Source organism: Lagenorhynchus albirostris, chromosome 16 (genome assembly GCF_949774975.1).
Source record: "Lagenorhynchus albirostris chromosome 16, mLagAlb1.1, whole genome shotgun sequence".
NCBI classification, from domain to species: Eukaryota; Metazoa; Chordata; class Mammalia; order Artiodactyla; family Delphinidae; genus Lagenorhynchus; species Lagenorhynchus albirostris.
Genome location: NC_083110.1, coordinates 60,666,924 through 60,694,830, shown reverse-complemented (window position 1 = coordinate 60,694,830; position 27,907 = coordinate 60,666,924). Strand labels below are relative to the sequence as shown.

Sequence of the window (27,907 nt, the reverse complement as noted above, 5' to 3'; positions counted from 1 at the left end):
CATGTTCAGGACTGCGGGGGATGACAAATAAGACAGTTGCCAACCTCATGAATCTTTCAGACTAAAAAACACCTCAACTGCAGAAATGACCAATATGTAAAACAGTTAGAACACAGTGCAAAAATAAAGGTGACAATGCCATTTCACCATGATCCAGCAATTCCATTTTTAGGTATGCAGCTCTGAGAACTTCTGTGTATGCGTTTGGAGGCATATACAAAGACAGGACAATACTGTTTGTAATAGTGCAAAACTGGAAACAGGCTAGATGTCCATTGACAGGAGAATGGAGAAATAAATTGTGCATATTCATGTCACGACATAACGCCACAGCATTGTGTGTCTGGATCAGATGGATTTGTCCCAAGACAGATAATACTGAGTGACAGAAGCATGTAGAGGAATGACGGCATTTAGATAATTACACATTTAAAAATACACGAAGCAATACCACATATATTTCTATGGATAATTAAACATGTATTAAAAGTATCAACAGACATACTAGAAGGATATACATCAAAGTCACATCAGTGGTTGATCTGTGTAGGGAGTGAGGGGAAAGGTTCTGAAAATGGGCAATACCAAGAAAGCCAACTCTACCTGGGATGCCCTGCTATTTATTTTAAAAATCTGAAACCCCAACGATGACGTGTTAATATTTATTAACTCCAGTTTGTCGGCACGCGGGTGCTCATAATACGATTTTTGTACTTGACTGTATTTTTAAAACTTTCAAAAAGAACTGTAAGAAAACAATATAGGTATGAAATTATGGATGTAGAATCTACACTGTGAATCACAAATTCAGAATCTTACAGGAGCCAGGAGTGCAACTTAAATGAACAATGAGTAAGCTGACGCAGCTGGAGAAGTCATGCACATCAGATGAGAGGTGGGGGAAGAAATCGCACACGCGATGGAAACTGGGCAGCTGCCATGCAGCTCCAGCGCCCTGTAGGACTATGGGCGTTTGGGCTCAGTGCTGCAAGATGTTTCTGCCTGCAAATTTTAGCTCCATTAAGAAAAGTGAAGGCCAAACTAAATATATCTGTGATCCAAACACTGAAGCTTAAGATAGGAATTTAATGAAAGAAAGTAAGTAAGAGCTGGAGGAATTGTGGAGGGCTTCCTAAAAAGGTGTGACTTGTCTGTATGGTTAAAATAAGAAATGAAGAAACTTCCTAACTATTTCACATGATTTGTCTATTCAATATAGTCAGCACTCCATATCTGCCAGTTCCACATCCACAAATTCAATCAACCATGGAACAAAAACATTAAAAAAAAAAAATCCAGGAAGTTCCAAAAAGCAAAATTGAATTTGGCACACACCGGCCACTATTTACATAGCCTTTACACTGTTAGGTATTATAAGTAATCTAGAGATGATTTAAAGTATGGGGAAGGATGTTCAAAGTTTATATACAAATACTATGCAATTTTATATAAATGACTTGAGCATCCGTGAATTTTGGTACCCACAGGGGAGCAGGGTGTTTCCTGGAACCAATCCCCAGCGGATACCAAGGACATCCATAAGACAGTGCAACTGAAGTAGTTTATGGGTGTGGATAAGTAGTACGGATAGTAGTTTGTGGAGAGTTTCTAAGTTTGTAGAAATTGTGTCAACAATTCAAATGGTATTTATAACACAGCCACAAAAGATTAAACTCCATGTACCCTCTTGTTCAGAGTCAACAAACTATAGCCAGTGGGACAAATCTGGCCCAAGGCCTGTTTTGGATGGCCTACAAGCTAACGATGGTTTTTACATTTTAAATGGTAGGGGGGAAGTGAATGAAGGAACATATTTTATACCATGTGAAAATTCACATTTCAGTGTCCATAAGTGAAGTTTTATTGGAACGCACTGATGTCCACTCATTACATGCTGTCTATGGCTGCTTTCACACTAGATCAGGAGGGACACGTAGCTGCAGCAAAGACCCTGCAGCCAGCAAAGTCTAAAACTCTTTACAGAGACAGTCTGCTGACCCCTGCTCTAGTTGGCCAAAATTCTTCCCTGAAGGTGGCCCGTTTCTTGATCATTAGACTCTGGAGGCTGCAAACATCTCCAATGTCACTCAGTGGAGGTTATTTCACTTAATTCTCACAGTCACACGAGGAACCCCAAGCTCAGAGGGAAGGTAAGACCTCTAAGGTCACAGGGATACTAAGTGGCAGTCTGAGCACTGTCCCTGGAGTGTGGACCTCCAAGACCTATGTTCTCAGCCATCACCCCATCCCACACAGCAATCCATGGGTCAAAATAAGCCTTTTCTTCCCAGCCTACTGCCAGCTGCCAGTACCTCCCAATATCACCCAAGCCCCCTATGTAGGCATGCATTCTGCTTTTGTGTTCCTTGGCCCCAACTCAGTGGGCCTCTGAATGGATGGCAAGTCTGGTGACAACCTGAAGGACGTGAGTCCAGCAGCCAGCCTGAGAGGCGATGATTTGGGAGTTTCACTGGATTTGCTGATACTTACTTTGGGCAAAGTAAAATCAGACTCTTCTGGCAAACAACAGAGAATTGAAAAACAGGTCCATGGAAGCAGCACTGCTTCATTTCCAATGACTTTATCGGATGTAGTTACTAGAGGCTAAACAATGTATTTAAGCTCAGGGCTAGGTCTCCGTGTTGCTCCAGGGCTATATTTGAGAGCATGTCCACTGCTAAGCATGAGGTGACGGTCTCTGAAGTAGAAAGAAGGTCTTCACTTTTTTCAAACCTCCGCAGCTTTGGGGTTTGTATCATTTTCTAGGCAAAATGTGATCTCTCCCCCTTCCCTTTGGCTATTAGCTCTGCTGGCGGAACAATGGGTCAGAGATTTATGCCAATTAGAATCGGATTTATACAGGGACTCAGCGAGGCAATTGGCCCTAGACAATTTGCTGAGAGCATCTCTGGCCCTTCTCATCTCTCACTCTCCCCTGTACAGGCCAGGCAAGTTCATATTCCTACCGTTCCATGTTTGCTCACACTGTTCCCCCACCTAGAATACCTTTGCTCTCCCCTCTCTGCACAGACACAAAGCGCTACCTAGCTACTCTATTTTTAATCTCTTCTTTGATATCCACTGGCAACTACAATTTGTCCTACCCCCTTACCATTTACTTGTTTTGTAGTTCTTTCATGTGTTGGTCATATTTTTTCAGATGGATTGTGTTTGAATGGGTCTGCTGTGACTTCGTGTCTGGTAGCACAGCGGGTACCCATCAATACTTAGTGAATAACATCCCCGCCCCTCTTGCCCCAAACGCCACAGTCCTTTATTGAACAAACCTTGGAGAATTCTAGTATCTTTCTTCAAATTTCAGCTCTGAGCCTAAGGTTTGCAACTCACATTCCTTGCTCTCCGTTTTCCTCTTACTGAGTGTGTGAGCTGAGCACTTAATTTCTCTGAGCCTCAGTGTTCTCCTCTGCCCAAGGACAATAATCTGATCTACCTGATGGGGTTATTGCAAAATGTCAGTGAAATCAAGTTTGAGAGACAGCTCAGCAAGATACCTGACACAAAGGAAGGTATGGGACAGACACAGGTTGGCTGCTGCCCACTCCTGGTAAGAATTTATCTATTCTCTTCCAGGGAAGCTGCCCCCCTCCCTTTGGGGATTTGTTTCCCCCCTGGGAGGCTGCCAGGTTCTCCCTGGCCCCCCGTGAAAGATCAGCTAAATCACAACCAATTGGTTAAAACACTTCATATCAAGAAAGAATTTCAAATGTGGCTTTGAGGCTGTAGGAAAGCAGTGTTTTTCCATCTGATGCCACATCTGAGCCAAGCAAAAAAGAGCTCTCCTTAAAGTGCTAATTTGGGGGCCAATAGTGGACCAAAGAGTCCCAAGGGCTCTAACAGCCACAGGCACCTCGTCAGCTGGAGAGCCACTGCCTGAGACAGCAATAGGCCCTCCGGCTTGTCAATCATCCAGCCCTGTTCTCAGCCTTAAGTAATAAGAACGGTCACATTTCACTGTGAATTAGACTAGACTAGATGGTTCCTGTCAAGGTTACCAGGGAGATGCTGAAATAATAACATTTGAAAAGACAGTGGAAAACAGAGGAATAAAAGCAAGCAAATCCCATGCCTGCAAGCTGGGAACTGTCCCTCCCACACAGATTCCCCTACAAAGCCACGGCGTTAGAAGTTTCCATGCTCCCGAGCTTTGGCCTCCGGGAGAACTGCACACTGGAGAGATTCTGCAGAAGGCGGAAGAAATAAGAAATCATTCCCAGGACGGTCCTCACTCTCTAGCTGCCCTTCTGCACCCACTGCCATTCCACCCCTGCTTCATCATCCCCTATACACACGTCTGCACACAGACACAGGCTGCTCTGACTCCTACCCAACTCCAGGCTCCCGTAACTGGCAACTATTGGATTCTGATCAGAGCACTACAGCGTCTCTGGGGATCTATAAGCAACTCCCTAAAATGCTAGAGCCATGGGCCAGAGAAGTCACTATACTCACAATGGCGGTAAGATTATTGGGGACCATAAGAGTCATGTGTTCATTCATTCATTTCTTCAGTCAATCACTTAATACATATATATGGTTAAATCCTCGGCGCTAGCACAAAACTGATGCCCATGGCAGTCAAAAAACAAAATACACAAAGATCCTCCCTCATGGGAACTTAAAGTCAGTGTGTGTGTGTGTGTGTGTGTGTGTGTGTGTGTGTTCACGTGTGTGTTGTTTATGTGCAAACACGTGTGTCTGCGTCTTAAGGTTAGATGAAGGGGGAGGGGAACCTACTGAACCAACGGCCATTTTCATTAACATTTATTGCCTAACGTGTTGTGAAGGAAAAAATACATAGGGCTAAGGCTATATGGAGAGTGGGGCCCCAACCTGGTCTGGTGGGCTAAAGGAGGGTGTGCCAGGGAACTGACACTTAGGCTGACACTTGGAAGATACTTAATTAGAAGCTTGGTTGTTCAAGTGGGGAGGGCAAGCACCTTCCAGATGGATACACAGACAAAGACCCTGGGGCAGAAAGGCACCAGTAGATCAGAGAAGGGTGGTCAACGCATGGGGGCCAGAAATGAGGTCCCAGACATGGACTCAGTGTAGATATTTATAGACCATTCGATGAGTTTGGACTTCATCCTAAAGTCAATGGAAAGCCCTCCACGCATTTTGAGAAGAGGAGTGGTGTTTCCCTATTTCCAATTTCAAGAACCTCACTGTGGATGCAGGTCAAATTCCTAAACATAACCTAAGACCCTTCATAGGCTCAACCCCTTAACCCCAGTCATGCTCTCTCATGGTTCTTTCCTTTGCTTTGAAGTCATTCATTCTTTCAACCAATGAGAAGTGATTTCCGACTACATGCCAACCCTCTTTTAGGCCCTGAGGTTATAGTGTTCAACAAAACTGTTTAAAATGTGTGCTTTCTTTGAGCTTACATTCTATTACCTATTAATTGGTTGTCCATTGGTGAACTGCTATTGAAACTTCCAGACTGACTCAGTTGTCACATTTCATACATGTGAAGTTTTCACTTCCCTCTACTTGTATCCTGGTTATATAACTAGGGATTCTTGATGATTGTGTATCTCGTTCCACGCACCCCCCAACACACCAGACTGAGAGCTCCTTAAAGATAGATGTAATTGTATTTACCTCTTTGATATTCCTGAAGAGGGTCTAAAACATATCAGAAGCTCATGAAATGTTTCTGAATGAATGTGTAGTAGTCAGGGCTCTCTAGAGAAACAGAATGAATAGGAGATAGAGACAAAGAGAGAGAGAGACTGACTATATGGAATTGGCTCACACAATTATGGGGGCTGACATGTCCCAAGACCTGCAGGGTGAGTCAGCAAGCTGGTGATGCAGGAGGGCCAATGGTATAGGTCCAAGCTTGAGACCCAGGAAAAGTGGAAGTTTCAGTTGGAGTCAAAGGCAAGAAAAATCCATGTCCCAGTTCAAATGCAGCCAGGCAAGAAGCATTCTCTCTTGCTCAGGGAAGAGTTAGCCTTTTAGTTCTAACCAGGCCTTCAACTGATTGGATGAGTTCCACCCACATTAGGGAGAACAATCTGCTATATTGGGTCTACTGATTTAAATGCTAATCTTGTCCAAAAACACCTTCACAGAAGCATCCAGAATAACGTTTGACCAAGTATCTAGGCACGCCATGACCCAGTCAAGTTGACCCATAATGTTAACCATCACAAACTTATACATATTACCTTTACCTCCATATTACCATTACCTCCAAATGAAGGTAACGAGGCAATAAAACCTTAATGTGAATGAGCTATAGCCCTTCTTTCTCTCTGACTTCAGTTGAACTACAGAGTCAGGGTTAACAGAAAGAGGCAGGATACAGAAATCAAACAGCCTACATCATAAATAAGTTTTTGGCTAAATGGCAAGGTTAAGCAATCTTGTCCCCAAATGGACCTCCTGTCCTCGAAGTTCCTAAAGCATATATAAAATTATTTGAACTCCTGCTTTAGTCTTTGTCATTGCTATTCCATGCGAGAAAAGCAGTGGTCATCCTTAGTGGGCCACTTGGTTTTAACGTCCTTTTTAAACCTAAGACAGAGCCAGAAATTGCCTCTCGGCAATCATTCCAGGGCCTACACTTCTGGCTGTCTAAGGAGCCCTGGATCATTTTCATCCTAGAGAAACTCTGAATTAATAAAAAGGTAAAAATAGGGAGCTTGAATTGTTTATACTTGGTTGGATGATTGCTTCCAAACTCATCTTAATTCCATGAGGGACAAATACCTGTCCGCCTCAAATCCCATATAAGAAAATTATGCACTATTCTAGTTCCTGTTCTACTTACTCGCGTTTAAAGAATCTTGATAAGCAAGGGAGAAGGGAGACAAAAACTCTGCCACACTCCTTGGAGTCTTATTGGGGAGGAAAGAAAAACAGAAGCAGTAGCTCATCTTTTCAGTAAATGGTTTAGCCCTGAGGTCAATCTCCCTCATACCCATGTGGCCAGCTAAACCCCATCCAAAGCTGAGAAAAAATATATATATATTACCACTTACGATTAGATGAATACACAATCTAAACTGTTGCTTTAAATTTGCTGGGGAACGCCAGGTCATGCAGAGATTGGTGTACATGCACTATCGTTCAAAGTAATGCCCAAGAGAAGCATGCAATGAGTTCAGAGAGGCCTCGTACAAGAGAACGCAGGATAAATCACAGTATGAGATAAGGAGAACACAGAATAAAAGGAGGACCAGTACGTCTCTTTGCTCAAACAACAGGGAAGACCTGACTTCAGGACCAGAGGTATCTTCACTGCCCAACCTTCTAGGGCCATGTCAGATTTGATTGTGATGAGCAGTCACATTTGGCTTGATTCATTCAAGTATACTGCACAACCTTCTTGAATGTGTGAACCTTCGCCTTACAGAGCTTAGAACTCAATACCTGAAACTTCCTAGTGGCTGTATTGGAGGAGGTCCCAGAGTGGAGGAAGGTTTTCTTTTCATATCTAGTGATTAAGCGAAGGATGGGAAATCATTTGGAAAAGTCAGCTCGTGGTCAGAGATCCTTATGAAAAACGATGGCAGTGTTCCTAGTATTCTGGGGTACACTTCCTGGAATTTCTAAGAAAATGTCTGAATCCCTGGGCAGAGTATTCTGGGTAACATGACAGAGTCATTTGTATGTCACATTTATTTAACGTATGCAGTCCACGAGGACAGGGGTTTCTTCTTGATTTGCTCACCTAGAATAGTAACTGGCACATAGGTACCACTAGTTTTGTTTAATAATATAACTTTTCGAAGGTCTTGCTGGGACCCTAGGTCCTTGGGATTTCTCTCTCATTGTACCTCTGTTGTCTAAATCTCTCCATATATACGTGTACATCTATGTGTACATATATACCCGGACATATGTCTATACACACAAATACTTGCATATATATTCACTATGCATATATCTACATATTTATCAAATCATTTGTATTTTAGAAATGAAGTTTATGTTATGATACTGCCTTTGAACATCCAGAATTTGTATTTATACAACATATTGTTGCTGTGTCTCTACCAAACGATGAGGCTTTAGACTCTAAGCATTACTAACATACTATATCTTAAATACTGTCCATGGCTCAAACAGCTAAACTTGCATACAATAGTGTTAAGTCTTAATTAATAAAGTGACTTCACAGCAACAACAGAGTCCATTTAATCAGAAATTTAGATGGTGAGACAATTCTGTTTTGGAGGATATTTTAGGAGAACAAAAAGAAATTGCTGAAAAAACTCAAATTAAAGCTGTACTTCCTGAGGAACAAATTCTACCAGAAACCCTTGTTTACACTGTACAACAGAACTGCCCAGAGAAGTTCCGAATACAATATACCCCTTGGGAAGACTGTAGCAGCGCCTCATAGGGTTTGACATCATGTCTTTAAATTTCCAACGATAGAGCCTACGTGCCTAACACATGGATCATGCTCAAAAATGAGCGTTAAGTCTTTAAAAGACACAGTTCACACCCTTGAAGTTAGAGAGAAGGTTGTACAGGCAATTTGGAAAATTCAGAAAGAACTGAAGATAATTTAAAAATCACTCTTTGTTGCACTTGTTCCAACTAATTTTAAAGACATTTTGTGAAGCCACCCAAATTTTCTGTTATGAATATTCTTTAAATAATGAGGACACTGGGAATCCTATAGACTCTTTTTACAGACATATCCTATAGACATGGAACCCCCGTGTAGAGCTTCTGCTGAATTTCCTAGGACTGGACTTTTGTCCATTTGTTCTGTTTGTTTTCTCCAATTTGTGCACCATTTTCCATCATGGCTGGGTTCTTTCTGTCATTCTGAAAGCTCAGAGGAGTGGCTGGTCAGCCCTCTGGTTATGAGGATGGAAGTGGAGGGAAGGAGCATGGCAAAAGTGGTCTGGGGCTAGATTACAACATTTGATCAAAACTGCGGAGCTGCAGTTATAAAAGCTTTTTCAGCTGATCACTCTGGGAAAAAAAGTAAAGCATAGGAATTAGCCATTTGCCCTTGTATTTGCCTCCTCCACAAAGCTCATCAGTCTCCTATCAGAAAAAGATTGATTCAAACTATAAAGAAATTAATGAACGCAAAGGTTAAGAGAAGAGCAGTGTCCCCTAGAGTAAGAAGATGACAGCATTCCCCCAAACTAGCCCAGGAGCATTCTATAAGCCTTTCTGTGACAAGTCCACAGTATAGCACATTCCCCTTAATCTTGCCCAGCAGGCTCCCTTCACTCTGTCCAGCAAATAATTAAAGTGTAAGATATTCCAGTCTCTTGGGAGTAGGGGAGGTGGAGAGCGGTGGGGCTTCGTATTGCTGGTGAAGGGTTCCCACAACTATTCCTCCTCACCCCCCTACCTACAGTAGTGCACACAAACATGCATAATCAACTTTTTAAGAATTAAACTGATATAATTTTAGAAAACATCAAATTATTATTATCTTCTTTAATATTCAGAAAGTACTTTGGAGCTCTTTACAGCTTTAAGACCTCTATCTCTACCATCTATTCTCATCGTAAAGGAGTGTAGAAAAATTTTCACAGCAAATTAATCTGAAATGGGACAACAGCAACTCTGTGTGTGTGTGTGTATCACAGACTCTAGGAGGTTCCCTTAAAACATTCCCTGTATTCAGTAAGTTGGCTGTTTTGTTCCCTCTGTCCCCATCCCTTGTTCCTTACTAGACTGTTTTGGAAAGAGAGAAAACACATCGAAAGACTTAAGCTTTCTGTTTGCTTGGGTTTTGGATAAACGGAAATTTGTTACAATACTTTAATTTTATGAGAAACCTTAACTTTTCAGTTGGAAGCCCAGCTTCTCTAATCCTGTCAGTAGCCTCTTGAATTGGTGGGTGTTGCATAAATATGTCCATCTTACAGATGAGGAAACTTTGGTCCAGAGACTGAAATGCTTTCGTGTAAGCCTCCCTGGAGAAAGTCCATGGCCTCCATGGAAATAGAACCCAGGTCTCCAGGCTCCTTTTGACCACAGACAAAGAAGTACTCACGTCATAATTTGGGTCTCCATGCCTGCCTCCACCAGAGCTCCGTCCACAAAAAGAGGAACCGAAGTGAAACCGTACTTGTTCCAGGAGTGGCCCTCGTCAAAACTCACCCTGGGTTGGAAACAAGTAGATGGAAGAGACAGCTGAAAATAAAACCACGCTGTTTTGCAACCGGTTTTCAGGTGATTAAATTCTCCTCTGTATCTCCCTTTCTGGCAGTTTGGATTATCAATAGGTATTAATCTTCAACATCTCCCTATATTATTATGAGATTTGATCAAAACTGCATTTCCTGGCCCCGGTACAGACAGCACCAAGAGCTGCAGAAATCCTTCAACATCTCAGAATTGAAGGAAAAAAACCACCCAGGCGGGAGGGCTTAGTGGCTGGAGTGTCATTTTTCAAGTACTCAGAACGGAACCCGAGGTTCAATTTACAGCACAATCAATTCAGCCTCTGGAGTCTCTGACACAGATAAATTCAGTAGTGCGGGGTTTACCCTATGGGAGGGGAGGTGTGTGTCTTTCAGATCAAACCTTAAAAATAGCCATTTCCTATTTGTTCAGAATGGATGAAGTATCATTTTCCCTCCCCGATGCCACTTTAAGGGGCTTTTAGGTACGATTATTGAGTGTCTGATGTTCTGGGCAACACTGTTCCATCTTTCGACCAACAGTAAGAGGAAGATCTGGCCCTTTGTGGACACAGCATCTGAAACTCTTTAAAGGGATGCTGCTAGTGGAGAGGATTTGAGCAATCTTGAGCAGTTGCTTCCTTCCTTTTCTTGATATTATCGAGTTCCCTACTGCCCCTTGATTTAACCGGAGGACAAAGCCCAAAGACCATCTCCTCTGAGAAGCTTTTCCCAACACTCCTCCTTCCCCAAGGCAGCTTTATTTGCTTCATTTTCTGTGATGCTTTTTTTTTTTTTTTTTTGCAGTATGTGGGCCTCTCACTGTTGTGGCCTCTCCCGTTGCGGAGCACAGGCTCCAGATGCACAGGCTCAGCGGCCATGGCTCACGAGCCCAGCCGCTCCGCGGCATGTGGGATCTTCCCGGACTGGGGCACGAACCCGCGTCCCCTGCATCGGCAGGTGGACTCTCAACCACTGCGCCACCAGGGAAGCCCTGTGATTCTTTTGGCCTGGTTAATTCTTAATTTTTCTCTGACTCCACAACACAGGATACTGAGTTCAACTGTAGAAGCTCTATTTTCCTACAACACCCAGGCCTTCACCTATCATAGTGCTGAGTGATGACTTCTCAACTCATCTTGAATCCCTCCATTCAACATTAAAATCTTGGGAATTCAGGGGTCACATATGTCTTGTGCACTGTCTGACCACCCCCCCCATATCGCCTACATATCTTTATTACAATGCTTCTTACCTGATATTACATACATAGTTTCAAAAGATATGTCTGACTCTCCCACTGAACTGTGATCTTTTTGAGGTCAAAGACCACACTGTTCACTTTTGCATTCCTAAAATTAGCAGAAACACTGGCACATGGTACTATATAATGTTAAATGAATATATGAATAAAAAAATAAGAAGTGATTAAGGAAACTCTTTTAATCCATCCAATAATTTTTCAAGCATTACTTACACTAGCATCCATGAATTGGATGTGAATCCTTGTCCCCATTACTAGTCAACCTACTCAGTCCATTCTCTGGATATTACTTGTCTCTCTATCTTATCCTCTCTTCCCAAATAAACCGATCTTAAAAATTAGAAAGTCAGGGCTTCCCTGGTGGCGCAGTGGTTGAGAGTCTGCCTGCCGAAGCAGGGGACGCGGGTTCGTGCCCCGGTCTGGGAAGATCCCACATGCCGCGGAGCGGCTGGGCCTGTGAGCCATGGCCGCCGCAAGGAGAGAGGCCACAGCAGTGAGAGGCCCGTATACTGCAAAAAAAAAAAAAAATTACAAAGTCAATCTCTTTACCCAGCTAGAAAAACTAGTCCCATGCAATAAGAAGTTTTGTATTTCTGGTATACTGAGGTCTACTTCTACAAACAAAAAGCAGGCGGAGGTTATAAAAGTTTTTATGAGTTCCTAAATTATCAGTATCTGTCTTGACTTTTTATGAACAACTTTACTGAGATATCTTTGACATACAAAAACTGTATATATTTAAAGTGTATAACTTGATGCTTTGATATAGATAGATAGATAGGGATATAGTGAAACACTGCCACAATGAAGCTGGTTTCTGAGGGGGTGGGAGTGGAGGGTGGGCAGGAGGAAGAAATGAGGAGATGTTGGTCAAAGGGTACAAAGTTTCAGGTATGCAAGATGAATGAGTTCTTGGAGATCTAATGTATAGCCCGATGATCTAATGTACAGACAAGTCAATATTGTCTTGACTTTTAAGGACTTGGCCATTTCAGCCTTTTTTTTTTTTTTTAAATAGGCTGAAGGCTAAATAATCACTGAAGCTGAACCAGAGGAAGTTGGGCAGATCTGAACTGCTTCTCTTGGAAATGGGTTCCTCATTCAAAAGTGAAAACAAGAGCATAACCGGGAATGGACTTACCTTTCATGCTATGTACCCTCCTGGTTCCTAAAATAATTGTAGGTATTTCAAAGTATGTCATGGCCACTAACTAGTTACGTCTGTCTGATAAGTCCAGAGGGTACAAAAAGATATTTGTTTAGTTTTTGGTTTGTTTATTTTGATGACTTTGGATTGATTATTGTCTTGATAGGAAGAAGCCAAAGTGGTTGAAGACCTCCATCCTTATCTCATTCTCAGAGTTTCCTTACTGATGAAGGTCAGTGATTAACATTAGCAGAAAAACTTGCAGTTGAGTGCCACCACATCCCAGGGAAGGAGGAGCCTTCACACCACTGCCATTAACAGGGCAGAGGACAGTCATCTTTACTTTATACATGAAGATAAGACACCACAAAGTAACAGAAACAGAGGGGCCATCACAGCCTTCTGAGCTCTGAGTTCTAAGACGTAAGCTCCAAAGAAACACTGAGCCCAAGGTGGAGAGATAGGGTGTGGAAGATAAAAGCATGCTGTATGAACTGAATCCATATGGAAGGAGCAAAAGCATGGATTAGATGGAAGAATGGGATCAGCAAAAACACTAGGAAATGCCAACATCCAGGAGGAAAGGCTAGCATATACAATAACCAAAGTCTAAGGATGACATAAAATTAGCATAGGCCAGGGGACAGTTCTCCAGAGCCAGGGTGAGGAATGAATGCTGTGACTATAATCTACAGTCAACGTACCACTAGGAAGCCCAGGTTCGTGCTATTCAGGTGACTTTCTGAGAACAGTAATTTCTAACACCCGAATATTTCATGCTGAGATAATTATTAAAACCAAAACTCCCAAAGAAACTCCAAAAAAATACATTATAAAATTTAATCTCTTGAGTATCAGAAACTTGGGTCTGTCATTTGTGATAGCTATTCTTTCAGATGACTAGGAGTTTTTAGATGTTCTGAAGTAACTGTATTGAATGGTAACCCCACGGGACCCACCTTCTCCTCCTCTATTCAATAGCTTATTAATGGCCAAGACAAAGGAATAGGGAAGCCCTTATTAGGCCGACAGGTGAAATTGAAATTGATAAGACTGCCAGTACTCAGGGAGACAGGGGTAAAGTTACAATTGACTTCTAAATAGTAACAAGACAGGACTATAGAACGAAAAGAAAATAGAATTCACCTAGCAAATATTTATTGACATCTACCATGTGCCTGGTTGGCAGTGGCCACTGTTCTGGGGATATAGCAATGAACAAGAAAGGGAAGGCCCTAGCTTCAGTGGAACTTACATTCTAGTTTGAGGAGACAAACAATATGGAGATAAATGGATACAAAAAAATATGTTAAAAATAAGTGTCATGAAGACAGTTCAAATAGAGGGATATGATAGAGAGTGAGTGAAGCTACTTTGTATTGAAAATTTAAGAAAGTTCTCCTCTCTGAGGAGGTGACATTTAAACTGAGATCTGAATGATAGTAAGGAATTTGTTATGCAAAGATCAAGGTGAGAACCATTCTGGAGGGCAAACCTGGTGTGAAATGAAGTTGCTGTATGGGAAGGACAGAAAGATGGTTGGTGGTTGTAGATTAGTGGGAAAGGGATTAATAGGAGGAAATGGAGTCAAGAAAGTTAAGGCTGGGACAGATTACAAAGGACCTTGTCCCCAGCTGAAATGGGAGAGAGATGATTTGATTTAACCTTTACAAGATGGTTTCTTTGTGGTGAATGGACTGTCAGGCCCCAAAGTTGATGCAAGGAGATGAATCGGTGGGGGACACATGGCAATTATAAGAGGCCAAGTAAGAGAAGGGGCTTGGATAATGGTTTTAATAGTGGACATAGAAAGGGACGAAAGGTTGAGGATATTTTTACACGTAAAGTCAATAAGATTTTTAGGCTATTTTTCCAGATGAAGTCAATAGGATTTTGCTTGAACAAAAGAGAGAAGTCACAGACAACATGGTTTTGGGGGGTTAAGCAACTGGGAAAGGGAAATGTAAAGAACAGGAGAAGCAAAGCTTTTTGTTTGTTTCTGTTTGGTCCACGTCAAGGTTGAGATGCTTTTTGGATTTCCGTGTTGTAACACTGTCAAGAGGACCTTTGGATGGATGGATCTGGATTTCTGGAGGCAGATCAAAGCCAGGGATGTAGATTTGGCAGTCACTTATAGGAGAGGACCAACTTAAATCAGAATGCTTCATTAAAATGAAAAAACAAAGAGCCCCACAGCAGAGAAAGGAAAAAGAGTAACTAATGAGAAGCTCAAGCTGAAAACAAAACAAAACAAAACCGAGGTGATTGTTAATCACAAGGTAAATATATTCCAGCAGTGTCCCTATTGTGATAATCAAAGGCGCCGTGAGTCTAGCGTGTGTTCACAGACAGGGAGCATGAATAATAAAAGAAATTATCCTTCCACCAGGTCTTCAATACTATGTTCAGTTTCAATCATTGTAGAAAACTGACAATCAATGCGATTAAAAGTAAGAAACAAGTTGTTCTAGAAACAGGTTATATGATCTGAAGATAGCTTAGGGGAAAGAAGAATAAGAGCTGAATCATTTACCATCACCTTTTAACTTTTTTAGTAAGAAAGCTTCCAAATAGTTCAACACACAAAACAGTTCAACGATCTAGAGCTATTGCTGCCTACTGAAAAGGGGTAACATCTGCGAATGAAATCAGAGAGAATGTGGATAGATGCATGAAAATATCAATTAAACAATACAGATAGAATAAGGTAAAAAAAAGATTTCTATTCTCATAATTGTTCTAAAAAGGAAAGTCAAATATTTGAACAAGAATGTAAGCTCCCAAGTACTTTGTCTTGTCCTTTGGTATATCCCAGCCCCTCTACTAGTGCTGGATAAATAGTATAGGCTCAATGAATATGTGAGAAATAAATGAACAAATTCATGCAATCTGTCTTGAATTGTGTATCTGATCAGTTCCCAGAACTTAGAAAGCCTAGACACAGCCATCTCTTGAGGTCCTTTGTAGGTGTAGGACTCTAAAAATCGCATGCATTTCTGGAGCTGACTTACTCTGCATAGGTCTGGGCAGCAGAACAAGGACTGATGGACAGAAATTACAAGTAGATTCGTTATTGCTCAGCACAAAACAATCTTCCTAACAACTAAAGCCAACATACAGGGTGGAAACTCATTCAAATTGGTCAGCTCTGTGCCGTCCTGGTGAAGTGGGGTGTCACTCTTAGGTGTCACAGAGGTATCTGCTGTAGTATGTGTGAAACTAGACTACTTGCCCCCGAAGACCCTTCCTTACTCCATGAATTGATGACTTTATAATATTGAGGTAAGAGCCACTAAAAGGAATAGAATCTTCCAAGAACAGTCAGAGTCCTCCCCGGAACACTCTAGCACAGAAATAGAGTTATAATGGCCAATGAGGATCAATGTTCCTCCTTTTGGTGGGTGCACTGCTCTATTTTTTATTATCCCAACCGCATGAGGTGATGGCATTGTAGCCACACAGAAGTCCTTCAGAGTAGCACATGCACTTTCGCCTCTCAGAGGCACGTATTGGCTGGAACTATTGTTTTCATGTGAATGTTTCTATGAACAGAATGCCAGTGTTCACCACCATTTACAGAAGAGCAAAGGAACAAGAACGGCCAGGTGATGTTGGTTTTAGTTTCCAAGAACCTCCCTTTGAAAGGAGACACTGACAGCTTGTCAGGGCTAAGCAAATGGTAGGACCCCAGCTTAACCTCCCGTGAGTAGCTCTGTCTATTGTGAGTAGCTCTGTCTATTGTGAGTTTTCATTACAGCGCTGCATTCCATGGGGCGCCATTGTTCATTTCACTCTGATGCTTCTAAGGTACAAAGGTAATACTGGTAATACCGGATGGAGGGCTTCCCTGAAATAGCACTTAGGTTCTAATCTCAATGCATCTAAATGTACACGGTCACAAATGGATGGGTTCATTTGTATGCTGTTTTGTCTTCATGCATATCTAGCTACCTATCACTTCAATTTATAGGAAACAGCATGCCTTGTTAGCCTAGCTAACGTTTCCCCAGCTTTTCAATTATGATTCTCATTTTCTCTGAAAGGCGATGTAGCTATTATTTAAATTCGAGAGCCACTATACCCTTGTGGGAGAGTGGGTAGGCCAGTATCTTTTTCCTATGCAAATATATATACATTTGTATATGCTGCCAAAATAACAGTCGGTGAGTCTGAGACCTACTACTGAAAAGAACAATGAACTGATCACTTAACCTTTCTTCCACTTCAAATGAGCTCTGTGTTTACCCTGAGGGTTGTAACTTAATTAGAAGCTACTGGTGATGAAGAAACTGCATTTGAGTTTCACAAGCTTGCAATTCATAAGCCAGCCAGAGACAAAATTAGTCAAGAAGTTTATAAGGAAACATTGATGATCATGATAAGGTCAGGCCCCTACAGAACACTTACTTAGCCTCGAAAGATGAGCACAAAATGCACAGGGAGATCAGCTCGGTGCTTTGTGACCACCTAGAGGGGTGGGATAGGGAGGGTGGGAGGGAGACGCAAGAGGGAGGGGATATGGGGATATATGTATACGTATAGCTGATCCACTCTGTTATACAACAGCAACTAACACAACAATGTAAAGCAATTATACTCCAATAAAGATGTTTAAAAAATAATAAAATTAAAAAAAATAAGAATTCCTGAATGAGTTAAGTGCCACTGTTGTTTGCTAGCACACACACTCAGTAGCTGCCACGTGACGGGCACAGGACTGTTTCGGAGAAGGGCATTCAGAGACAGGCAAGTAAGCAGAAGTCATGGGTGGTATCAAAGTTCAGGGAAGCATTTGTAGCATTTATGATAAATGACAGCATCAACATCCTTTAAATGGAGAAAATTCTATTTCCTAAGCTTAGTTTGAAAAATCATCTCGAATCCTTTGTAAATTGAAGTAGGTAAACAAATGGAGGGTAGTATTAGCATGACTATTATAAGAGGAAATTCAATGGGAGGCAGCTATTCTTCTGAGCTCAATAAATATTTTTTACCAACAAAAGAGATATTTCATGGAATAAGGGGAAACTCAAACTTTGTATTAATGCCTTTGAAAGGCAGGATTTGATCCTACTTACATATCCCTGAGTGAATACTGATTTTCCCAACTTGGATGGTTTCCCTCCAGACTAGACAAGTACTCCTTCTAGAAGTGATCAGGCCTCTGGAGAGAAACCACTGCAGAACAGACTGAATGCTCAAGAGGTAAGGATGCTAAGATTCGCCAAAGCCAAAACTTTCTCTATTCCTCTGCTCCATGCCAAATGTCCTCTCCTCTCCTCTCCTGTCACCAAAAAGAAATAACAACAACAGCAAACTCCTGTCTTCCTTAGGACAAGGCAACTTTTGCGTAAAAGTCTCTAAAATTCAACCATGAAGTGAGCGTTAAGTCCCTACCACATGAAGGAGAGAGAGCAGGAGGGTGACAGTCAAGGGTAAGATGGGATTGCCACCCTCTTCTCCCAGGACTTACGGGGAAGAAATCTGCCAGCTGTATCTGTCTGCAGGGCATTTATCAATTATGTCATTGAGATTTAGATAGAGGTGCTTAGAACACAATGATAACGACTAAGGAATGTTACTTTTCTTGGTTAAAAAACAACAAACTTGTCTTAAGAGTCAAGCTGCCCTCCCTGAGTGTATTAAGTCCTACTCAGTCCTCAATAGAGAGAACTCTTCTCACCACAGAGAGAGAGATCTCGGTAGTAGAAGGAATTACCTACATAAAGGGAGGGTGGGAGGGAGGGAGACGCAAAAGGGAAGAGATATGGGAACACATGTATATGTATAACTGATGCACTTTGTTATAAAGCAGAAACTAACACACCATTGTAAAGCAATTATACTCCAATAAAGATGTTAAAAAAAAAAAAAAAAAGGAATTATCTACGGATTCAACCTGAAGCCCTTAAACTGGCGTTTAAGTTCTTCTGAGGCCTACCCACCATTACTTACTCACATGCTTGATTCCAACCACATACAGTCTTCTGAGTACTCCCTACATCTCCTGAATTCCAGGCTTCGTCAGAGTTTTCCCTTCCCTTGGCTTTCCTCCCATCACTTCTACTCCTGGAATCCTTTTATCAAGGATCAGCCCTCACATCACCTGCTGCACAAAGACCCCCTCACACACCGGCGGGGGGCTCTATCCGGCCTCAGGATTCCAGCAATGCACACAGTCAGCATCCTTTCGTAGACACTGCTTGGACTAAGTTCCTTATCTTGACTATGATCTCCCAGAGGACAGAGACCATGTGATAAGCCTCTGTGTACTCATTAAAGTATCTGGAAAATTGGCAGGTAAAAGAGACGAGCAACCATGATAGAAACCCAACTTGGTGCTGCAAGGTACTAGCTGTGTAGCTCTGAGCAAAGTATTTAGCATGTCTGCATTTTAATGCTACGATAAAAAGAGTACCCACAGGAAAATGCATAGGGTGGTTTCAAGAAGTAACTTAGGTAATTCATGGAAAGGGCCTAGAACAGTGCCTGGAATTTAATAATCCCTGAGTAAATGCTGACTATCATTACTATCAAGTAATTCCACTCTTCTGATACTACCCAAAAATTACAAAAGCAGTAGTAAAAGGATGATAAACAATTACATTAGGAACTTCTTCAAGCTCATGCTTGAGTTGGCAGGGCACTGTTTGTGTGTGTGTGTGTGTTTTGTTTTTGTTTTTTTTCTACAAACGGCTTTAACGTAATAATTGGCCAAACTAAGAGAAACTTTAAATCCTTGCCAAGGTGGCTGAAGCTTGAATTTGGTACCTGGGGAGCCTAAGCTGATTTTTTCTTTTCCTGATTACAAACTGATGCTTCGAAGTAAAACTCTTACTCTGAAAGGGTTAGTCTCCCAAAATCAAGGGCCTGGGAGTTATGCCAGCATCCATCTTCCAGCCCATGGTGAATCCCAACAACTGTATTCTAGATAGCATTCCCTCTACTACCAAACATTCACTCTTTCAAATGTTCATTCTGCTGAATTTGAAGCCTGAAATTCTTTCCCTTCAGGATATAAACATACACGATACTTATCCATCCTCTGCCAGAAACAAAAACATCATCATCATCATAATATATTCTCACTCAACTCTTTGTCTTCCCTGGAGGGTCTTACATACATACACTCAACTGCATTCCATAATCTACTTTCTTGGGAAGGATTATCTACATTGTCTCTACTTTACTTCATTCTTTATCATTCATTCATCTATTCATTCATATATTGCACTCTACCTTTCAACCCCACCTCTCTTATGAATCTACCCTAACAAAGATCACCAATGACCTCTTACATTGCTTAATTCTAGATTGTTTTTCACTCCGTAAAATCTATTCTGATTATAGAATTTGGTGCTATTGATCACCCCTTCCTTCAGCATCCATGAAAACACTTCTCCTGTGTTTTTATCTTTTTTGGCTATTTCTCCTTAGCCTCTCCTATAATTTCTTCCTCTGCTCTGCATGTTGGTATTCAACAGCATTCCACAGGAGTCCCTGTTTTCTCCTTTTTGTGCCCACTTTCATGAGGCGTGCAGCCTATGGACATGGCTTTAACTACCACCTAACGGCTAGTGACTCCAAATCTAAAGTGTCATCCCAGACCTCTCTCCTGACCTTCAGACGAATGTATCTGACAACTAATCTTCACCTCTGCTTGAATGTTCCTAGATATCTCAACTTCAACTGGTCTAGAACTGAACTTAGTATTGCTACATGCACCTAACCCTCTTCTTACAGCAATGTCCAGCTCCTGTATTTTGGACTGTTAATCTTGGCTGCTTGAACTTGAAGGCCCTTCCTGCTCATTTCTGGCTCATCTGAGCACCCATTCCTACCACCCCACTATATTCATTATACTTCCCCATCTAAATCGTCTGGCCTGCTACTGTTACCAAAGAGTTCGATGATGTAATGTACATCAAATGGATGGATGGATAAAGAAATGGATGAAGAAATGGGTACAACGGGTAGAAAATCATGCAGAATAACTTGTCCCAACCTTTTCCACTAAAACGTTGCTCATTAATAGGGTAGGGAGCTGTCCTTACCACAAATGCCTGACTGGCAGAGGTGTGTGTTTCATGGCCACGAGGACGCCACCCCAGTCTAGGAACCAGACATTGTACTCTTCATCAAAGATCTGGAACAACAACAACAATAACAATCATAGCAACGCCTTACATTTGCATAGTGCTTGACAGTTTACAAAGTTTTTCACATATATTGTTTCATCTAGATTCCGCCCCTGCCAACAACCCTATCAGGAAGTTTGGCAAGTAATGTCATCCCCAATTAATAGATGAGGAAATGGGCTTGTAGAGAACAAGTAATTGTCCCTCGGCTACTCAAGTGGCATTTCCAGGGCTCTTTCCCCAGTACTGTGAGCCAGTGTGCCACCAGAGGTTCAGGCAACAAGACGCACGCTCAACTAGATAACTCAATGGAACATGACTTCAAAAACTTCCCCTCTTTTCATCTGAGTAACTGACTACTCAGCTTTCTCTTTCTCATCTTTTCAAATGAGACGTTTGCTAATTTATAAATGGCCTGTGTCTTTCTCATCTTTTCAAATGAGACGTTTGCTAATTTATAAATGGTGTCTTACAAACATTTATAATGTTTATAAATTATCTATGAACTTAAAGGACAATTCCTTTTAGGCCTGTAGACATTATGATCGACGTGATGACTGAGTTCTCAGACTTCGCCACCACCTCCTAAGTTCCCATGCAAGTTGGATGAAGACTTAAGTTTAGTGCTAGGGCATCCTCACTCTAAACGCTCACTAGGACACCATGCTTCCTCGGACCCAGAGTTACTGATTCTTTGGTTTATTTGTCCATTACCTATTCACCCATCCACTCACTCATTCACTCATTCAGTGATCCAGCCATCCATCTACACAGGCATTTACTAGGCACCTACCATGATGGAAGTCTCAGAGCCTTAGCTTAGACCTAACCCCACATATAGCAACACTTCTACAGTTTATGACTTTTAAGTCTCCAACCTAAGACAGAAAGAATATTTCTCCACCGGAGAACCAGTTCTCTCCTCTAGATCATCTAGATGAAAGTGGAACTGGAGACTTCCTCTAGCTCTTAACCACTAATGGTGGCTCTTACAGCCTGGATGGAGAGGTTGGGGTGGTGGGTTAAGTGAGAAGTACTAGAAGGGGTAAGAAAGTATAAGTAGACTTAAAAGGGAGAGAATAGGAGTAGTGTCTCCTATAAACATGTCCTAGGGAACACCACAGAGGAAAGTAAATGGACTCTCAGGCCTAAACCTTTCAATTGGTTTTATTTCTCATATTTGCCTTTAAATGCCCACACTAATGGTGAGCCTTAATGCACAGAAGACTTAAGGGATATTCATTTATGTGTCAGATATAAACACAGACTCTGAGCCTGTAATGCCAGCTTTTCTCTCCAGAGCTCAAAGCCACGTAACAGAAACACTGCACTGAAGTCTGAGGGTAAGGACTACAAGAAGATTCTTGGCACTGAGGAGGAGAGAGAAGTTATTTTCTTCACACTTTCCTCTCTGTTGTATCATTCTGGCCATGGCTAACTCTTGCCCTGTCCAGCAATGTAGTGGAAGCTGGCATCCTAAGTTGTTTGGGAAAAGAGAAAAGAAAACCAAACTGGTGACAACATAAGGAAAGAATGTAACCGTGGCCACCTGGCCAGGTGAGCTATTTCTTGTGTTGGAGGGACAATGGTTTGTCTGTTGGGAGCTTCTAGACCAGAAGAGTTTACATTCCAGTTGCTACCCCATTCGGCACTTGTAAGAGCGTATCTTACATTTTTAAGGTATGTTCTTATTTTATGTGTCTGTTCCTCATCTACTTGATTCCCTCGTGGGCAGGAATCTTAACTTATTCTTTGTTGTAGGCCTTACAGTAGTTAATATAGGACTTGTGTCTAGGAGGTCCTGGGTAATTTTTTTTTTGAGGGTGGTAGTAGTGACAGTGGTGGCAATGGGGGTGGCGATGATAATGTTGGTGATGGAGATGACAATCTTCACTAAGGGACCCAAACAGAAGCTTGTGCAAGTAGATTTCAGATGGTGGCTTCACCTTTATCACGAAGACACTTAGTGCTCTTCGTCTTCCTCAGATAGAAACCTTCTCACCTTTAAGACTTAGTAAAATGTCACCTCTTCTTGTGAAGCCTTTCCCAGTTTCCCCAAGGAGAATCAATTCCTCCTTCTTCTCCGCAAGCAAATAATGCCACTAAAATAACGCAACCGCTCTAAACTACAGTTAGTTATTTATGAACCTGTCTCCTCTGCTTAATTCTGAGCTCCACGAGGAAAGGGACTCCAAAGTATTCAACTGCCTCCTCAGGTCTATACCTGACACCCAGCTGACATTGTATAAATCTGTGTTGTCCAATATAGTAGCCACATGAGACAATTTAAATTTAAATTGATTAAAATAAAACATTCGGTTCCTCTGTCACACTAGCCACACTGCAAGTGTTCACTAGCCACATGGGACGGTATAGATGCAGAACATTTCCATCACTGTTCAAAGCTCTATTGGACAGTGCTGCAAGAAAAAGTTTGTAAAACTGAATTAATTTTTCATGTGGTCATGTAACTATTAAGCTGTCTCATACTTAATAAAACATGGGCCTACGTAATACTGAAGCCATCACAGACTTCCACGGCTTTGCTGGTCTTAGCATTCCACCGCCTTCCTCTTGTAGATAAAGAAACAGACCCAGAAACGTAAAGACACCTACTTGCCAAGACCCCGTGGCACATTAACGATAGAAACTGTTTTATTGGCTGCATCTACTCACACCGGCACGGTAATTCGCATCTGGTCTGTCCCATACATGCTGAATGAAAGAATGAACAAATTGGGAAAATCCCAGTTTTTCTTATGCCCTGCCCAGCTCTTCCCATTGCCCATCTAATCTGCCAGCTACATTGACCAAATAGAAGAGCTGCTTCAGTTTTTTTGCACCCAAAAAGTCATAACAAGCCTGAGAATCTATAAGAAAGATGTTGGCAGAACTTGCCCTAAATGGCTCCTCCCTGCCCCCGAATCTCCCAGTTACCTGTCTCCACGTGTTGCCCCCATCGGAAGAGATGAACACGTTGATATCAGTATATGAGAGCTCTGCGCCAATGTTGCCTGAAACAGAAGCAGATCATTTGAAATTGTCAGGCGGTTTACAGATGACGTGCGCTTGGGCTTGGGTGAAGGGGTAGCAGAGAGTAAAGATTTTCCAAGTTATTTTTAGAATAGATTCGTACAGTCTGTCTTTGATGCCATATCAAAAACCCAGCAGGAAGATAACCTAACACGGGAAAAAAAATGAATAAATAAATAATATGACAGGGATGCATCTTTAAATGGTAACACTCAAAGACCAAATATGGATAAGCTCGGACCTCTTGAACTACTCATTCATACCATTAATCTCTTGAAAATTAATCTTGACGGTGGCAGAGAGAAGAGTCAACTATCATGCTGCCTCTAGGAACAACTTCCTCCTCATGTATAACTTTAGCCTGTGAAAAACTGGTGTGTGTGTGAGTGTGTGAGTGTGTGTGTGTGTGTGTTTCCAAGTAAACTTGCCAATATGTTTCTTGAGTGCCAGGCAGTTGAGTAATCCATTAGTATAGACAGTTGAGTAATCCCTTAGTATAGACTATGTAACGAAAATTATCCAGTGCCCAAAAGAATATGACAATATTCAGCAGACCATGGCCATCCAGCATGGCAGGAGAAGTCACCTGGTTTAGGCCCAGCCTGACTACACTTTATCCCTTCACACCGTTTCTTTCTCTCCCCTTCTTCTCCTTGTATTAATACTTCATCACCTTGTGGTTATGTTTATTAAAAACAAGAAAGTGGTCGGACTTCCCTGGTGGCGCAGTGGTTGAGAGTCTGCCTGCCGATGCAGGGGACATGGGTTCGTGCCCCGGTCCGGGAAGATCCCACATGCCGCGGAGCGGCTGGGCCCGTGAGCCATGGCCGCTGAGCCTGCGCGTCCGGAGCCTGTGCTCCGCAACGGGAGAGGCCACGACAGTGAGGGGCCCGCGTACCGCAAAAAAAAAAAAGAAAGTGGTTAAGATCTCCTAGTCTATCTGTATTGCCCAAGTTTGCCCACACAGCCCCTGAGCCCAGAACAGTGCCCCAAACTTAGAAGTGAGTTGCTCGATAAGTAACTGTGCAACAAATGAATGAGTAAAAAAGTGAATGAATCATGTTCTGATGTTGATGTGCATTTGGGGGGGTCTTAAGAAGCAGGAAAAGTACCCTAAACATGTAAGAATTTACCACTGAGGCTGATATGTTTTCTTTAAAAATAGCATGAAGGGAATGTTAGCTCCCTTCACATCAGTAGCCTAAATAAGAGCACAATAAAAATGCAATAATGAAAATGTTAATGGAGCTGCTGACATTTAATGCTTCAAGATGAGAATTTCAAGGGAGGCTACAGCTTGTCAAGCTCCCATCGGCATCAGGGAGCACACCGCTAGCCAACTGGTTTTGACACTCAGGCTTCCAAAAATACCCCTGGGGCTCAGGGCTCAGGCAGTCAGTATCAGTGGGGTGGGGACAGGCACGGTGAGCGGCTCTCAGATGTGTCTGGAATTTGGAATTCCACTCTTCAGATCCAGGTTTTAGAAGCCACAGATGAAGAAAGAAAAGAGGGACGGGGCAGAAAATGTCAACTTGAGTCTTTTAATGATGGCTGCCTGGGACACTGTGCTAAGAAGGATCCTGAAGCCATATTTGGTTTCAGCAGAATAGAGTTCGGTGATCTATTAGTAATGTCTACCAAGGGTGGCAGAGAGAGGGGGAAGCGGGTATAAAGTCCCCCTAGAGCTGGAATCTGCCAGCCCTGTCATGGCTTCTCAGGCTCTGTCTCATCACCTCTTGCCCTCTTCAGAAGCCGGTTCTGCCTACATCTTAAGCCTCTCTTTCAAAGCTTGACCCAGATTGATTTTGGAGGTGTGGCGGTGGTGAGAATCCAAGGCTCCCAGTGAAGACTGTTTTGGGAGTATCTTGGGTCAATTGAAAGGACCCCTGAAACAAATGCCGCTGATCACAGGAACTAGAAAGTCAGTTCCCAGAGGAAAGGACAGAGGAGAGGGGTCCAGGATGATTCGATCTTTGAACATGTTCAGTCCCTAAGTGGACCTGTGGGGAGGAAATCTCTGATAGGGAGAGTCAGGGTTATGGCGTCAGAGAAGAAAGATCTGAATAATGTGGCTCACTGGCTAAAGCAGAACTGGAGGGGGGCTTCCCAAGGTGGCCTCTAGCCAGATTGGAGGGAGAGGTAGCTGGTCCCTGCTGAAGTGATGTGATAGGAGGGAGAAATGGGGAGAGGGATGGAAAACGGGGAGCTCCTCTCAGCAACACCTTAGCTTGGAAATCACAGAGGTGCCACTGCCCTCTTGGGCATGTGTAAACAACACACTTTTAAGCCCTATGTCCTCCCAGGGCTACCTTTCTCTGCTCCTTAGTTAGACACGTGTAAAGGAAAGAAAGAAAGAGAGAGACAGACTGAGAGAGAGAGACCGAGAGAGAGAGAGACAGAGAAAGAGAGAGAGAGAAACTTTTAACATCCTCTGGGGTTAGAGATGCTTCTCTCACCACCACTGATGCCCACTGAGGGTGATTAAGTGCAGGGGGAAGCAGACAGTGCGCAAGCCACTGCAGGAAAGGAAAGCACCTCCATGGAGGGGACAACACAAGGGTACGAGCATTCAGAATGTACAGGAAGCACGGCAGGGAGCCTGGGGTAGCTGTGGAGCGGGCATGTGAAGAGGCTCAGGGCTGCGTCTGGCTGAATGGCTACTGGACAGACTAGACTTGGAGCCAGAGGGAGTGTGAGTGAGTGCACAACACCTGCCCCCTGCCCTCCATCCTTCAGCTGTAAATCGAGGACAAGAGTAATCGCCTTTTCCACATCATAGGGCCGTTGTGCGATCAAGGCTAGGAAAGTGCTTTGCACACCTTAAGGCCCTGGGAGGATGTGAGGCCTCGACGACTAGCTTGAAACCACAGTGATAAGGATAGTAAGAACCCTAGCGCTTCTTTTTTTTTCCTTTGCGGTACGCGGGCCTCTCACTGCTGTGGCCTCTCCCGCTGCAGAGCACAGGCTCCGGACGCGCAGGCTCAGCGGCCATGGCTCACGGGCCCAGCCGCTCCGTGGCATGTGGGATCTTCCCGGACCAGGGCACGAACCCGTGTCCCCTGCATCAGCAGGCGGACTCTCAACCACCGCGCCACCAGGGAAGCCCGACCCTAGCGCTTCTCATGGCTAAAAGCAATTGGCAGACTCTCCAGACTGGAATTCCATCTGCCTCGTGAGATGTGGCCTCAACAGGAGCCTCAAACAGGGACAGGACAGGGGATGTCCTGTCATCCCCACAGCTTCCGGGAGCCCTCATCTCAGTGAGAGGTGGGAGGACGCAGTGAGGAGCGGAGAGGAGAGAGGCCAGGATCACTGACACCTGAAGGCAGGTGAAATGCATGGATGTGGAAAAGGATCCTGGAGAGACAGGCTCCATTCAGGCCAATGAAGCCATCCTAGGATAACTTCATAATTATTCTCCCGATAGCGAACAGGCTTCCAGGGCGAGCTGGCAAGCAGGGTAAGGAGAAGCTGGGAATGAGAAGGCATGTGCCGCGGACCTAGCACTGGCTTTTCATCAGGATCTCGTCGGCTGTGTTATGGTCCTCTCAATGCAAAGCACCATACAAAGTTACAAGAGTGACAAAGGGAGAGAAAAGGAATTAGTAGATTCTCATGTATATGGACAAGAAAGTTTCCGAATCCAACCCTTAATGTCTATGTGTCTGTCAGCTTACAAAGACTTAGCACTAGAGTAATTTCGAGGCACGTGATGGCCTCAGGTAGTAACAACCACAACTAACCTACCTGACTATGCTCTGAGCCCTCAGCGGGATCTTCCATCTCTAATTCTCTCTAATTCTTACAACACACTCACAAGGCAGCGAACAAAAAAACCAAAAAACAACGTCATTTGCAGATGAGGAAAATGAAGCTCTGAGGTTAAGGAACTAAGCCAAATGCATAAGGCTCGTAAGTGTCAGAGGTCAGCTTGGCAAGCAGGACTGCAGGGGTCCTGAGTGCGTTCATTCATTCCGTGGATGCAGAGTGAACGCATATTATTTATGGATTCTCTTGATGGAGATGTGCAAACCATATTCTCCTGGTGTAGGAAGAGCAGTTCTCAATTTCTATAACATTAACAATGGTAACAGGTGACATGTATTGAGTATTCGATATGTCCTAGGCACTGTTCTGAACACTCGAAATCCACTGCTTCATTTAATACTCCAATTCCGTTATGTTGGTA

General features: G+C 42.9%; 1 protein-coding gene across 1 annotated transcript in view; it reads right to left on the bottom strand.

The window, feature by feature from the left end:
• SORCS3 (sortilin related VPS10 domain containing receptor 3) overlaps positions 1-27,907 on the bottom strand; it is a 582,912-nt gene that overhangs the window by 59,604 nt on the left and 495,401 nt on the right. Inside the window, exons 12-14 of the mRNA XM_060125698.1 lie at positions 23,623-23,699; positions 20,602-20,693; positions 10,007-10,114 (exon numbers count right to left, since the gene is read on the bottom strand). Of these exons, the coding sequence (XP_059981681.1) occupies positions 10,007-10,114; positions 20,602-20,693; positions 23,623-23,699 (277 nt within the window). The remainder of the gene's footprint in view (positions 1-10,006; positions 10,115-20,601; positions 20,694-23,622; positions 23,700-27,907) is intronic.